The sequence below is a fragment of the Bufo gargarizans genome, chromosome 8 (genome assembly GCF_014858855.1).
Source record: "Bufo gargarizans isolate SCDJY-AF-19 chromosome 8, ASM1485885v1, whole genome shotgun sequence".
NCBI lineage: Eukaryota > Metazoa > Chordata > Amphibia > Anura > Bufonidae > Bufo > Bufo gargarizans.
This window is the reverse complement of record NC_058087.1, coordinates 152648415-152662965: the sequence shown is the minus strand read 5'-3', so window position 1 is coordinate 152662965 and position 14551 is coordinate 152648415. Positions and strand designations below refer to the sequence as shown.

The window sequence follows — 14551 nt, the reverse complement described above, 5'->3', positions numbered from 1 at the left end:
TAAAGTAGAATCTGATTGGCTGCTATGGGCAACAAGCCAGTTCTACTATGAATGAGGAGATACAAAGATGGCAGCAGTGTGCTGCTGTGTTTGAAGCAGTGGTATGCTCTGTTCCTTAGATTTTACCAATTGTATACAGACACGGGCTAAGTTGTTACATTCCCCTTTTTCATAATTGCTTGAAGAGCATCTGTCGGCAGATTTGTACCTATGACACTGGCTAACCTGCTGCAGCTGATGGCATCTGTGTTGGTCCCATGTTCAAATGTGCCTGCATTGTGATAAAAAAAAATATATATATGCAAATGAGCCTCTAGGAGCAACGGGGGCGTTGCCATTACACCTATAGGCTCTGCGCTCTCTGCAACTGCCACATCATAACGCCAGGACCTGTCAATCAAAGTGCAGAGGGCACGGCAATTGCAGAGAAAGCATTTTTTCAGGTGCAATGGCAACTCCCCGTTGCTCCTAGAGGATCATTTGCATATATTAAAGCATAATTTTTCTCAGCAATGAGGGCACAAATGAACATGGGACTGACACAGATGTCTTTAGCTGCCAAGCGCACATGTAACAGGTCAGCCAGTGTCATAGGTACAGAACTGCTGACAGATGCCCTTTAAATGATAGTTCCCATATAAACGTTTCACAGCCTTACTTTACAGAGAAATACAAGTGTTTGTGAGCGATATTCCTAAATACAGACTCTCGCCAATTCATTATTTTTATTGATGACATGTATTTCTCAGTTACAACATAAATCAGCAGTAAACAGCAGTGACAGCTTCAGGACATGGATGGAATCCAGCTGGAAATGTAACGTAGGAATGTGAATACAGCACATCAGACAGAGACAATGAAAGCAATGTGTGACCCATCACCACATCCCCATTAATCGTATTCACAATGATGTGCACTCCTGTCCCACGGCACTTCCAGTAATTATCCGGATTGCCTATAAGCTTGACGTGAATAGGACTTGGAGGAACAGAAATCCCTGTAATCCTGGCACCCGACGGTGTAAAGATCAATCTGCATATCTCTGCCTGCTTCCTTTAAAGGGGTTTTATGGTATTTTTATATTGATGGCTTATCCTTCAACTCCTGGCGACCCCGCCAATTAGCTGTTTGAGGAAGCCACGGCTTTCTGTCGAGCACTGCTGCCTACTCACAGCTTAGCAAGCACAGTGACTGCCATTGGATAGAGGCTATACTTGGTCCATTCAGAAGACTAGAACTGAGCTGCGCCGAGGCCATGTGTCTGACATGGCCTAGGAGGACACCTAAGTGCTCATGGAGTACCGTGTCCCCTTGACACAGCTGAACGACAAGGTTGCCAGGAGTTGGACCCCCGGCGATCTCATTTTGATGACCAATCCTGAGGATAGGCCATTAATATGAAAATCTCGTAAGACCCCTTTATAGAGGATATCCACCTTTTTATTATCAGGATTTTAGATCCAGACCGCTATTGCAATTTCTTAATATGTCTTCATAGTGACCGTAGTTTATATTTTTGCACCGCAATCTGCGACTTTCCCTACTCACGCCAGGCCTAAAAAAAGGCGGCATGGCGTGGGCGGAGGATTTATCATTTTCTACGTCTGTTTAAGGAGTAGAAAATTGTCTCAATTTAAAGAAGTTTTTTGTAAAATGTCCCTGCATGTCAGCTTTTAGCTTGGCCTACTTTTACACTTGCGTTTACCTTTTCCGGTATTGAGATCCAGCAGAGGATCTCAAAACCAGAGAAAAAACTTCCATTTTGTCCTCACTCATTGTCAATGGGGACAAAACTGAACATAACGGAATGCTCCAAAATGCATTCAGTTCCATTTCGTTGCGTTCCCATACCATACAGAAAACTGCAGCAAGCTGCGGTTTTCTTTCCGTCATGTGATGCAAAACAAGATGGACACACAATGCAAGTTAATGGTGCCGGATCCGATTTCTTGGACACAATAGAAAACGGATCGTTCCCCCATTGACTTTCAATAGTTTTAGTGACGGATCCGTAATGGCCATATTCAGGGGAAATTTCCTGGTGGGCCGATGCCCACGGGGCCACCAAGCCCCCATCTCTGCTACTGGCTGGGTACATAATAAGCTATCAGGTACTCATATACCCGGCCAGCGACATGCCCTCCTGAATTCAACTATGTCCCGCATCTCCCCTCCAGACAACTGGACAAGAGGAGGAGAGAAAAAGGCCGCTATTGATGACCACAACAGAGGGACAGCTTTTGGGGCAATACATTGTGCGGCACTGTGGTATGTGGTATTTTGCGCTATCAGTATTACTGACCCCCCCCCCCCCCCTACTTTTGTTGCCATGCCTCCTGTCAATTTAGACCCTCTTACAATATGGGGCCACTTTTAGGGATTTTTTTTTCCAGTGCCACTTTAGGTTCCAAATCCACCCCTGGCCCAATCCCTGCCGGATCAGGCAAAACGCAAGTGTGAAAGTAGCCTTAGCTGGAAAACGCCGGTCTAAATAAATGACCCCCTAAGCGTCTAAGCTCCCTCTAGTGTTGACTTTAGGCAGATGACGTTATCATCTAAATCTATGCAAGGCATTGGAAGCTCTATATCAGAAAAATGGAGCTTCCAGCCCTATAAAGATAAACTTGAAAAACGTAAACATAATATTTGATAAATACCTAAAGTATAAAAAATTCAAAACAACATTACTGGAGATTTCCTATGCTACATGCATCAGGACGCTGGCTTGATTACCAAAAAAATGACGTACGTGTATTTCAGACACTTATTGTACCTCAGTAGACAAGGGGGAACAGCTTAGAATTTAATGGGGTATGATTTAGCAGAAAGGGGGCTTAGATTAAAGCACGACAATGTTCACTAAAATTTTGTCTAGAAGTAAGCACTTCAGTAGATGTTGTAGACTAAAGTATTTTACATGTACAGCCAGATGCATCAAATTTATCATGCAGCATGAGTTGAAATGAATTGTTAATATTGAAAAGGTCTGTAATCGTCATTAGATACAGTAAGTACTGTCATATAAAGGCATTGTATGCTAAATCTTTCTTCCTCTTGTTTTTATAGAGCAAGCCTCTGAACGTGGAATACTTAATGATGGATGAATCCATTTTGCTTCCTCCAACTGGAACTCCTCTTACTGGTATTGATTTTGTCAAGCGTTTACCTTGTGGAGATGTTGAAAGAACGCGCAGAGTAAGTTGCTTTCCCATCAGCTTTGAATAGTTCAATCACACATTCCTTGTTCCTCTTTTTGCCCATCCAGCGGTAAACCAGATATTTAAAGGGTAACTGTCATATTTGCTAGTTTATTAGAGCTAGGCATGTATACCTAAGTTAGTCTGTCAATGATTGCCAAAAGATCTGTAATTACCGTATATACTCGAGTATAAGACGAGTTTTTTGGCACATATTTTTGTGCTCAAAAAGCCCCCTCGTCTTATACTCGAGTCTAGGTCTTGATTGCGAAAATTCGCAAAAAAAAAAATCGCATTCAAATTTTCACATAAAAATTTGCATAAACTGATATTTCCCCAAAAATCGAATATTTGCTTTAGTTGGTTTTTGTACTGTTAAAGTTATTGTTGATACCATATTGTTTTTCTTTGAAATAAATATTCAAAAACCTTTAACCTACTGATGCCTCAATTAATGTAATTTTATTGGTACGGTATCTATTTTTATTTTTGAAATTTACCAGTAGCTGCTGCATTTCCCACCCTAGTCTTATACTCGAGTCAATAATTTTTCCAATTTTTTTGGGGTAAAATTAGGGGCCTCGGCTTATATTCGGGTCGGCTTATACTCGAGTATATACGGTACCTTATAATAACCGCTTTCATTAATGTCTCCTGTCCCTTTCCACTGCTCCCTTAAAAGACTGTTGCTATGGCTCATCTGTCTCCGGCTAGGAAGACATAGGGGTGGTCCTTCACACTGCATGCCTGCATTAGGCTTCAGAGTGAGGAGGTGTGTCTCTCAGTAATCCAATCCGATTGACTGGCAGGAAGCTGCTGGCTAGAGCAAGTTTTTATGTGACCTGAGGGAATGCAGTTTTGGCCTCAGAGAACTGGCAGAGGAGCCATCTTGAGAAGATCCTCTAATGTAGGATTCAAAACAGCTGTAACTAAGAGGAAAACTCAAGGAAAACAGTGGTATGTGAAGAAACTAAAGATTGCTTTATGCATAATAATGCTGCAGCAGTAACATATGCTAAAATAGATTTTTTTATGAAAATATGACAATTATCCTTTAATTTGTCTGTATTGCTTGTCTTGCATTACTTAAATGCTTTTGCATCATTTTTCTTATTTCCACCTTCAACACTAAAGTTAAAAACTCAAGCATCTCTTCAAATTGTTTTGATAAATGAAATACTATAGTTTAGCATCTCCATGGCAACAGACTACACACTTTGTGTAGTCTGATCTTGCAGCCGCACTCCCTTCTGTCCCCTACTTCTTACTAACCAATGGAATGTACAGTACATTAAAGGGTTTCTCCGGGAAATAAGAAAATCATTATCCTTAAATATTACTTTATTATAAATATGTTCCCAAATACCTTTTATTAGTTATAATGGCTTGTTTTGTCTGGGGAGCAATCATTAGGAGAAATGAAATGGCCACCATCCTATTAGTACACACAAAACCTGTCCTAATCACACAGCAGAACAAGTTACTTTAGAGCAGTAAAGTAAAGAGCTGCCTCATCCTCCTCTGTGTTCTACTTTTCAGGGATTATGATCCTGAATAGAGCTGATAAGATCTTCAGCTGAATCTCTGGAGGAATGGAGTTCATGAGGAGACAAATAGGACAGGTTGTGGTAATGGAGACTGCATAAAAATGCTGCTGCCCATTATTCACATTCACCGCAAACATTCACAGTTTATTAGGGACACTACTGATTTTAAGGAGGGTCATATTCTGGACTTTGGGGGTAGACATACGAAACCCCTGAAAGGTGATACAGAGCAATCCTCTTCTAAAAGTGACCGTGAGACCGGTCCCTCTCAAGGAAGTAGCTCCCCCAGAACCACACAGAGTGGCAATAGGGAGAACCGTAGGGGCAGAGCCTCGGGTTGCAACCGAGGGAGCAATAACTCGAATTTTATAGGGAACAAACAGGATTAATTGATAAAATATCTCAGACCCCAAAAAAGGAAAGTGAGCTTCAAATCATGAATCTGTCACATAGACACCTGAGAGAATAGGATGTACTATAGAGGGGGTTATCGTTTGCGCCCAAGCATAAATTTGACCTCTTCGAATGAACCAAAGACCTCCACTCTTCGCCAGGAAACTAAAATGGAGAAAATTCTTTGTGTCGCATGACCGTCGATAATGCGAAGAATTAGGTATAGAGCTGGATGAGCTTCAAGATGTGAGGTCTTTGGCGGAACTCCTGGAAGAAGGGGAGAGAGATAGGAGTCCATTCACTGCACCTAAGACCGGATCCACAAAGCATCCCCTATTTCGGATAACACCCCGGTTGATATCTTTCTAAGGATAGTCTGTGACCAGATTGGTGAATTGGCCACAGAATGAGGGTCAACAACCTTTCTGGAGCGGAAATGGAGGGCCTGTTCGCCCTCGAGCAGGATTCCTCCATTATTAGGGGGTGCAATATTGTTATTCTGGATGGACCCCACTACGTCGACATGTATTTAACAATTTTGGAGGATAAATCCTGTTATAGAGTGATTCCATCCAACCCTATTGCCACTCTAGAAAAAGGATTCATCAGCACATCTGAGTTTTCCTTCTTATTGCTACAATATCCACAAACTTGCCTGCTTTTATGCCCTTCCGAAAATCCACAAGGACAATTGTGTCAGGTGTGGACAGTTTGACACACAATATAGGGACCTGTGGACATTATACTCTGTCCCTTTGTGACCTCCCTGCCATCATATGTATGAATTTCAATGGAGGTCCTAACAAAGCTTGATGGACTATATGTGGATCAGTACACTCGACTGGCCAGTTTGGATGTTGAGGCCCTATACAGTAGAATTCCACATGAGAAGGGATGTGAAAAAGTCAGCTACTTTTTGCGTGAACGCGGCGAACATCTACATCCACACAATTATTTTGTAATCCCCTTATTACACTTTTTATTCTCAACAATAACATCTTTACCTTTGATCAAAAGTTCTTCCACCAACTCAAAGGCGTGGCCATGGGGAGCCCGCGTGCCCCCAGCTTCGCAAATCTATATTTGGGCTGGTGGGAGAGGGAAGTTATTTTTGGAGATGACTTCACCGATGTGGCGGTGTCTATTGACCTCTGGATCCGCTACATCGATGATGTCCTCATTTTGTGGACAGGCACAAGAGACACCTTTACTACCTTTTGTAGAACGCTTGAGTCGGAATGATCTGGTTCTCTATTTCACATTTGAAATAGATGAACAATCGATAACATTCCAGGATCTGAGGATAATAAAGGAATCAGACGGTAAGATCACTACTGACCTGTTTCGTAAACCCACTGCTACTAACAGCTTTTTGCATTGGAATAGTTGGCACCCAGTACCGCTAAAGAAAGGGATTCCAAAAAGCCAATATTTACAGATTCGCCGTAATTTTTCCAGCCTTTTGGACTTTCAAAGAGCAGCAAACAACCTCAAAGAAAGATTCAAGAATAGAGGTTATCCGGAGGGAATTTTAAAATCCTCCTACCCACATTCTTCAAGTTGCAATAGAAGAGCTGTATAGAGGCCACGAATACAGTGCGCATCATCGGCACCTTTGACTCTGCCCATCAAGAAATAAAGGATATGTTAAAATAGATAAAGGGATATTAAAAATACACATAAAAAATACACATAAAACAAATATTCTAAATATGTCTATTCTCTATTCCACTATCATATATAGATTTATTGGAAAGAACTGCAGTTTTTGAAGTAAAATGGTTTGGTAGAAAAGTACTGCAGCTTTAAGATGGGTGTTATTGGTGTCAAATGTCTCCAACTATCTCTACCCAGACTGGTGCAGTCTTGGATGTGAAGGGCAGGTTGGTTAACAGGCACCAGCAACATCCATCTGAATCTCAAATTAAAAAGAATAATATAACATCCAATATAATATAAAAGTGCAATTCAACCGTCTCAAAATCGGTACCATATAATAAATCAGTCTCTGGATGATGTCTTTTTTCATATTTGATAAAAATATATCCGAGATCTGTATTTAAGAAGAATTCCAACTTATTTTAAAATAGATGGTAGATTGAGTCAGCTTTCTTCCACTGTACCTCCCAATGTTTCGGTATATGGCTTAATTGCAACAGAGGAAAGAAACTTTCACTAAAGTAGCCAGTACAGTTCGTTTCTATCGCAGCGTCTCTATCAAGACAGAAGCACTTCCACTGCCAGAAGCTGATATTATGTTGCATCCGACTACTGTGGTATGGTGCTATATAGCCGTGATGCAGGATAATGCTTTAGAGCTCAGCAATAGTCCATTCGATAGGTATTTAAGACTTTCTTTCTGATCGTTGAACCCACTATGTGGGCTTACCTTTATTTGCGCCGTCGAGTGAATCAGGACTTGGTTTTGAGCCCTTTGCTCCGTTGAATCAGTCGGCGTCCCGGCTATGGAGCCGCTCGCGTCCCACGTGTCTCCCGCAGATGGTTTGAATCCAATATGAGGATCGCGGACCTCTCTCTGTCAGCGCAGGTAGATGACGTATTATGGCGCTTTCAATGCTTCCTTTTTCTTGTAGTGCACTTGGTAGAAGAAGTGGGGTATTCGTCCAAGGGTATGACGCCAGACGCGTTTCGGGGAAAACACTTCCCCTTCCTCAGTTCCCCGAAACGCGTCTGGCGTCATACCCTTGGACGAATACCCCACTTCTTCTACCAAGTGCACTACAAGAAAAAGGAACCTTTGGAACTTAGCATTGAAAGCGCCATAATACGTCATCTACCTGCGCTGACAGAGAGAGGTCCGCGATCCTCATATTGGATTCAAACCATCTGCGGGAGACACGTGGGATGCGAGCGGCTCCATAGCCGGGACGCCGACTGATTCAACGGAGCAAAGGGCTCAAAACCAAGTCCTGATTCACTCGACGGCGCAAATAAAGGTAAGCCCACATAGTGGGTTCAACGATCAGAAAGAAAGTCTTAAATACCTATTGAATGGACTATTGCTGAGCTCTAAAGCATTATCCTGCATCACGGCTATATAGCACCATACCACAGTAGTCGGATGCAACATATCAGCTTCTGGCAGTGGAAGTGCTTCTGTCTTGATAGAGACGCTGCGATCGAAACGAACTGTACTGGCTACTTTAGTGAAAGTTTCTTTCCTCTGTTGCAATTAAGCCATATACCGAAACATTGGGAGGTACAGTGGAAGAAAGCTGACTCAATCTACCATCTATTTTAAAATAAGTTGGAATTCTTCTTAAATACAGATCTCGGATATATTTTTATCAAATATGAAAAAAGACTTATCATCCAGAGACTGATTTATTATATGGTACAGATTTTGAGACGGTTGAATTGCACTTTTATATTATATTGGATGTTATATTATTCTTTTTAATTTGAGATTCAGATGGATGTTGCTGGTGCCTGTTAACCAACCTGCCCTTCACATCCAAGACTGCACCAGTCTGGGTAGAGATAGTTGGAGACATTTGACACCAATAACACCCATCTTAAAGCTGCAGTACTTTTCTACCAAACCATTTTACTTCAAAAACTGCAGTTCTTTCCAATAAATCTATATATGATAGTGGAATAGAGAATAGACATATTTAGAATATTTGTTTTATGTGTATTTTTTATGTGTATTTTTAATATCCCTTTTATCTATTTTAACATGTTTATTGAATAAAACATCCTATACTTCCATATAAGAGTGACCAATCCATCTTTTTTACATATCTATTTGAAACCTTTTGAGGGGTGACTCAAATTTACGGTTTGGAGCACCTGTCCTGAGGGAAACATAGGTGAGCGGATCCCTTTCTTCTTTTTAAGAAATAAAGGATACCCTGAAGAAGTTTTGGGGTATTCTGTGTGCAGACCTTGACATTGGACATTTTGTTGGGGTCGCTCCCTAAATAACTTAAAGGCGTGGCAGAAGCTTGCAAGATTGCCTCGTACATAGCTTCCCGGAACCCCTCAATTAACAAACTTGGTTATCTAATAGGCCGGTGGGTACTTTTAGAAGCAGGGATTGCGTCGCCTGTGAATACATTGGAAAGGACAAAACCTGCTCAGGCTTTGACAGGAACCGTATATTCTCCATATGCTCTTTCATAAATTGCAAGAGCGTTGGGGTTATCTATTTGATCACATGTATATGCGGTTTAAAATATGTGGGTAAGACTATACGGGAGCTAAGATGACTTGGGGGAGGGGGGGAGATATCCTTAATGATAGGGATACCCCGATCGCAAGACATGTCAGATTACATCATGACGCCAATCCAAAAGTCTTGCGCTTCCAGGGTATAGAATTAGTCCACAGACCCAAAAGAGGAGGGGATCATGATAAATTCATCCTTCAGAAGGAAACACGTTGGATCTTTCGATTGGGGACTTTACATCCCGAGGTCTGAATGACCAAATGAGTTACACGTGTTTCATTTGGCCCCATTTTTGCAGCCCTGGTTGGGCTACACGTGTTTTATTTTATTCTACCCCACATTGCTGCTCTCAATGGGCATTCTTCCCCTACATACAGCATCTCCTTCACCTTCTTGGATAACTGGTCTTTCCCCCAGATTGGGTGTCCAATATTTTTATATTGGCACCATTATTAAATCTATGTGCCACCATCAGCGCTCATCTCCGGTTTATATTCACCGGGCATCACGCAAGTGTCTCTACACGGCACTCATAGCATCTAATACCACCGGCTTATTAATCCCTGGTGGCATTGTTTAATCTCTCCTCCTGCAGTTTAATACTTTATTTTTCTTTCCTCCTTGGCCTGCCTTGTTCCCTTTTGCCTCCCCTCCCCTTTCTGATGCCGCCTAATTGTTCCCTCGTACCAGCACTTGGTGCCCAGCACCATCACCTCTGTGCCGTCTCTCGCTCCAGGTCTTGGCCCCTTCCACAGTCAGAGCGTCCTTAGGCTTAAATACACGAGTGGCGCACACCACGGCCACAATAGCGTTGGACGCCGCCGCAGACCACTAGCGCTGCGGTCTCCCTCCTAATTTCTCCCTTATATTCCCCATAGATTATGCTCCTGATGAAATTATATACAATGGAAATGCGTCGAGCACTACGGGGGGTAATTGACTAGGAGATTTTCAGCATCCCCTTGGCTGTAGTCTTGTAGCCAACTCTGTGAGGGGTGCTTTATAATTTGGTGGGTTTTAGTGCGTACTTAGCACTGTGCGAACGCACAGCAAGCATCACCACACTTGTACCAGGGGGGCTTGCATTGGGCATTGTCCCTGCCCGCTTAGAGGGAACTAAATACTACAATCACTGGCTTCCCTCTACCCACTATTGGCGTGTGGAGTTGAATTTCTGCCGCACACCCGCATTGGATACACTGGGGTGTGTGATAAACTGGTTGGGGCAGTATACCCCTATACTTTACAGGCGACTCAACCCTCACGCTTTTGTTTTTTCCTCCAGTCCCTCCAGCAGTCACTGCATAGCTATCTATTATGTGCAGAGTGGCTACACCATTGCTGTTTTTTCATTGGGACTTGGAGAATAATCATTGCCAGTTGTAAATATTCTCCATCTTTTATTAGCAGTTATACCAATAAAGATTTTAATTTTTTTAATTTTAACATCTTTGTCAGGCAGTGAACACCATTAGTCACATCCCCACCTTTTTTCTGTACTTCATGTCTCCTCAAGGACTCCATTTCTACAGAGATTCAGCTGAAGATCTTATCAGCTGTATTCAGGATCATAAACCCTGACAAGTAGAGCAGAGAGAAGGATGAGGCAGCTCTTTAGCTCAGTGTTGTGAAATAACTTGTCCTCTAGTGTGATTAGGACAGGTTTTGTGTGTACTAATAGGACGGCCGCCATTTTATTTCTCTTAATGATTGCTCCCAAAACGAGGCATTAGACCTAATGAAAGGTATTTAGGAATATATATTTATAATAAAGTAATATTTAACGATTTTCATTTTTTTATTTCAATTTCTTAGGATCAGACTACACCAGGTTTGGTTGCAGTCTGTTACCATGGAGATTTTTTAATCTGCATTGGAGTTGTAGATGTTTATTTTATTTTTTTTCTAATAAATCATATCCCCATGAAAACAGCATTTTGTGTTGAGAGTATTGCTCCCTTTACCATTATTGCTGTCCGAGTCCAAACATCAGTTCAATCAAAGAGCAGAAGCTTACTGGATATTACGTTTACAATAAATCATTTACACAGCAATATCGAATTCATGAGGAACTAGACTTCCCTTTTTTGGATACAGGAACGGATGCCCTGTATAGAAAGCAAATATAATGAAGAAAACTGTCTGACCAGTCAGTTCTTTATGAGCCATCGTAGCAGTATGGTTACAACCACCTCTGACAGAAGTCCTAAAGGGCATCTCCATTCATTCCATCTGCCCAGCATTGTTGCCATGCAAGATTTCTGGGCGTAGAATGGGTCTGCATCCGTTGCGCAATTTTGCGGAACGAGTGCGGACCCGTTAATTTCCAATGGGGACGGAAAAGATGCAGACAGCACACAGTGTGCTATCCGCATTTCCGGCCCGCGGCTCTGTACTTCAGGTCCGCTGCTCCGGAAAAAGATAGAACATATCCTATTCTTGTCCACAGCTGCAGAAAAGAATAGGCATTCTCTATTGGGGTGCCGGCGATGTGCGGCATCAGTGTTTTGCAGTCTGAATGGAGCCTTAGCCTTAACGGGGTTGTCCGGAACATAATCATGTTTAATAAAGAAGTGCCTTTTAAAAGGTAATATTTATGTCACTGACTCCCCTCCTGATCCTATTGTTGGGGTCCCTAATGGGTTCTACTGCCTGTTGCTTCATGACACAGAATTGTAACTGCGCAGCCAATCATTGGCCACAGGGACGTCCTGCCTCAGCGAGTGGTTAGCTTAGCGGCCACAATTCCATGTCGATAGGAACCAGGAAGTAGAGACGGGCAGAAAACCTGGGAAACGTCAGACATGGAGTGGAGAGGTGAATATTATTTTTTAAAGCACTCAAACTTGTTTTCCTAATGTGTTGGTCAGACAACCTGTGATTTGCTGTGGTTGTGGTTATGCGGTTTTTATTGTAGAACACATTATACTTATAATTTCCCCCGCTATGTGATGTGGTATTTATGTGCCCTTCTGTGATGTGGGATTTATTTGTGTTGTACCGTATGTAAGGCTGGAAAAAAGGGATACAAAAGCGTAGTGCACTATGCTTTTCCATCCTGCAGTCTGATAAAAAAAAAATATGTTAACATACGTTACATTTGTTGTTTAAAGTATATGTTTTTTTATACGTTTAACATGTCAGGAGTGCCAAACCGGGCTGTTTAATGCTTTACATACCACGGTCAATGGAGCCTGCTGCATGTCGCAAATACGATCGCAGGGTGCCGATGCGTGTAAAGGCTAGCTGGGGTCTGATGTAGGCCCTTAACCAGCCTTGAGTAGTTTCCAGCAGGCTGTGCCTCTCTGGCACAGCCTGTTGGTCAGTGTCAGTATAACACTGACATTAAAATGCAACTCACTATCGGGATAGTGAGTTGCATTTTTAAATAAATCAAAATGCTATTTGTTATAGTCCCCTTGTAAATTATCCCCTACAGTGAATGCCTAAAAATTTAAGAAATGACAGAATTTCTTATTTATACTTATTTGCCACTGAAAAAACTTAATAACAAGTGATCATAAAGCGTAATTTAATTCAAAATGATACCAATGAAAAGCACAAGTTGTCTCACAACAATCAAGCCCTCACACAATTACATAGAAAGAAAAATAAAATAAAAGTTATAGGTCTTTGCAAGCGGCGATGCAAAAAGATTTTCTTTTTTTTTTTTCTTTTTTAAAGAGGTTTTATTGAACAAAAGTAGTAAAACTGAAAAATTTGGTATAGTTGTAATCGTACTCGGAGAATAAAGATATGTTAGTTATACGAAAAAATTAACGCCGTAAAATTTATAACGTTAAAACTCAGTGACATTATAATGTTTTTCCCATCTCCTTCCCAGAAAGAGTTATTAAAAGTTAATCAGAAAGTTATGTGAAGCTAAAATTGCTCCATTAAAACTACAACTACAGCTATATAGAGGGAAAATTTAAAAAGTTATAACTCTTGGAATGCGACGATGAGAAAAGGTTGGTCACTGAGGGGTTAAAGCACATCTAAGACGCCTTTGAGTTACCGTATTTTTCGCCGTATAAGACGCACCGGCCCATAAGACGCACCTAGGTTTTTGGGGAGGAAAATAAGAAAAAAATATTTTTAACCAAAAGGTGTGCTGTGTTTGGTGAGTTTGGAACTAATGGTGGTCTGTTGATGACGGACACTGTTATGGGGGGATCTGTGGATGACGGACACTGTTATGGGGGGATCTGTGGATGACGGACACTGTTATGGGGGGATCTGTGGAAGACGGACACTGTTATGGGGGATCTGTGGATGACGGACACTGTTATGGAGGGGATCTGTGGATGACGGACACTGTTATGGGGGGATCTGTGGATGACGGACACTGTTATGGGGGGATCTGTGGATGACGGACACTGTTATGGGGGGATCTGTGGATGACGGACACTGTTATGGGGGGATCTGTGGATGACGAACACTGTTATGGGGGGATCTGTGGATGACGGACACTGTTATGGGGGGATCTGTGGATGACGGACACTGTTATGGGGGGATCTGTGGATGACAGACACTGTTATGGGGGGATCTGTGGAAGACGGACACTGTTATGGGGGGATCTGTGGATGACGGACACTGTTATGGAGGGGATCTGTGGATGATGGACACTGTTACAGGGGGATCTGTGGCTGGCACTGTTACAGGGGGATCTGTGGCTGGCACTGTTACAGGGGGATCTGTGGCTGGCACTGTTACAGGGGGATCTGTGGCTTGCACTGTTACAGGGGGATCTGTGGCTGGCACTGTTACAGGGGATCTGTGGGTGGCACTGTTATATATGTGTCATCCACAGACCCTCCCAGCCCATAACTGTGCCATCCACAGATCCCCCGCCTCTCCAGTATACAAATATAATATGTCTTATTCAATTAATAGTTATTAAATATGCCCCTTTATTCCTAATAGTACCTTAAATCCTAAGCGCTTCAGTACAATGCCGGCCGGGCGGCCGGCGCGTCACTCACTGACGTCACTTGCCTGCGCCGCCTGCGTCATTCATAAAGTAGGCAGCGCAGGCACGTGACATCAGGGAGTTGCGCTGCCGCCTGCCCGGCCTGCATCGTACTGAAGCGCTTAGGATTTAAGGTACTATTAGGAATAAAGGGGCATATTTAATAACTATTAATTGAATAAGACATATTATATTAGTATACCGGAGCGGCGGGGCTATAGTACAGTGACTGCACCGCCCCGCCGCTATT

At 42.4% G+C, this 14551-nt stretch overlaps 1 protein-coding gene across 1 annotated transcript in view; it reads left to right on the top strand.

Moving 5' to 3' along the window:
• Window positions 1-14551, top strand: part of CLEC16A (C-type lectin domain containing 16A) — a 280950-nt gene that overhangs the window by 106277 nt on the left and 160122 nt on the right. Inside the window, exon 18 of the mRNA XM_044302863.1 lies at window positions 3067-3195. Within this exon, the coding sequence (XP_044158798.1) occupies window positions 3067-3195 (129 nt within the window). The remainder of the gene's footprint in view (window positions 1-3066; window positions 3196-14551) is intronic.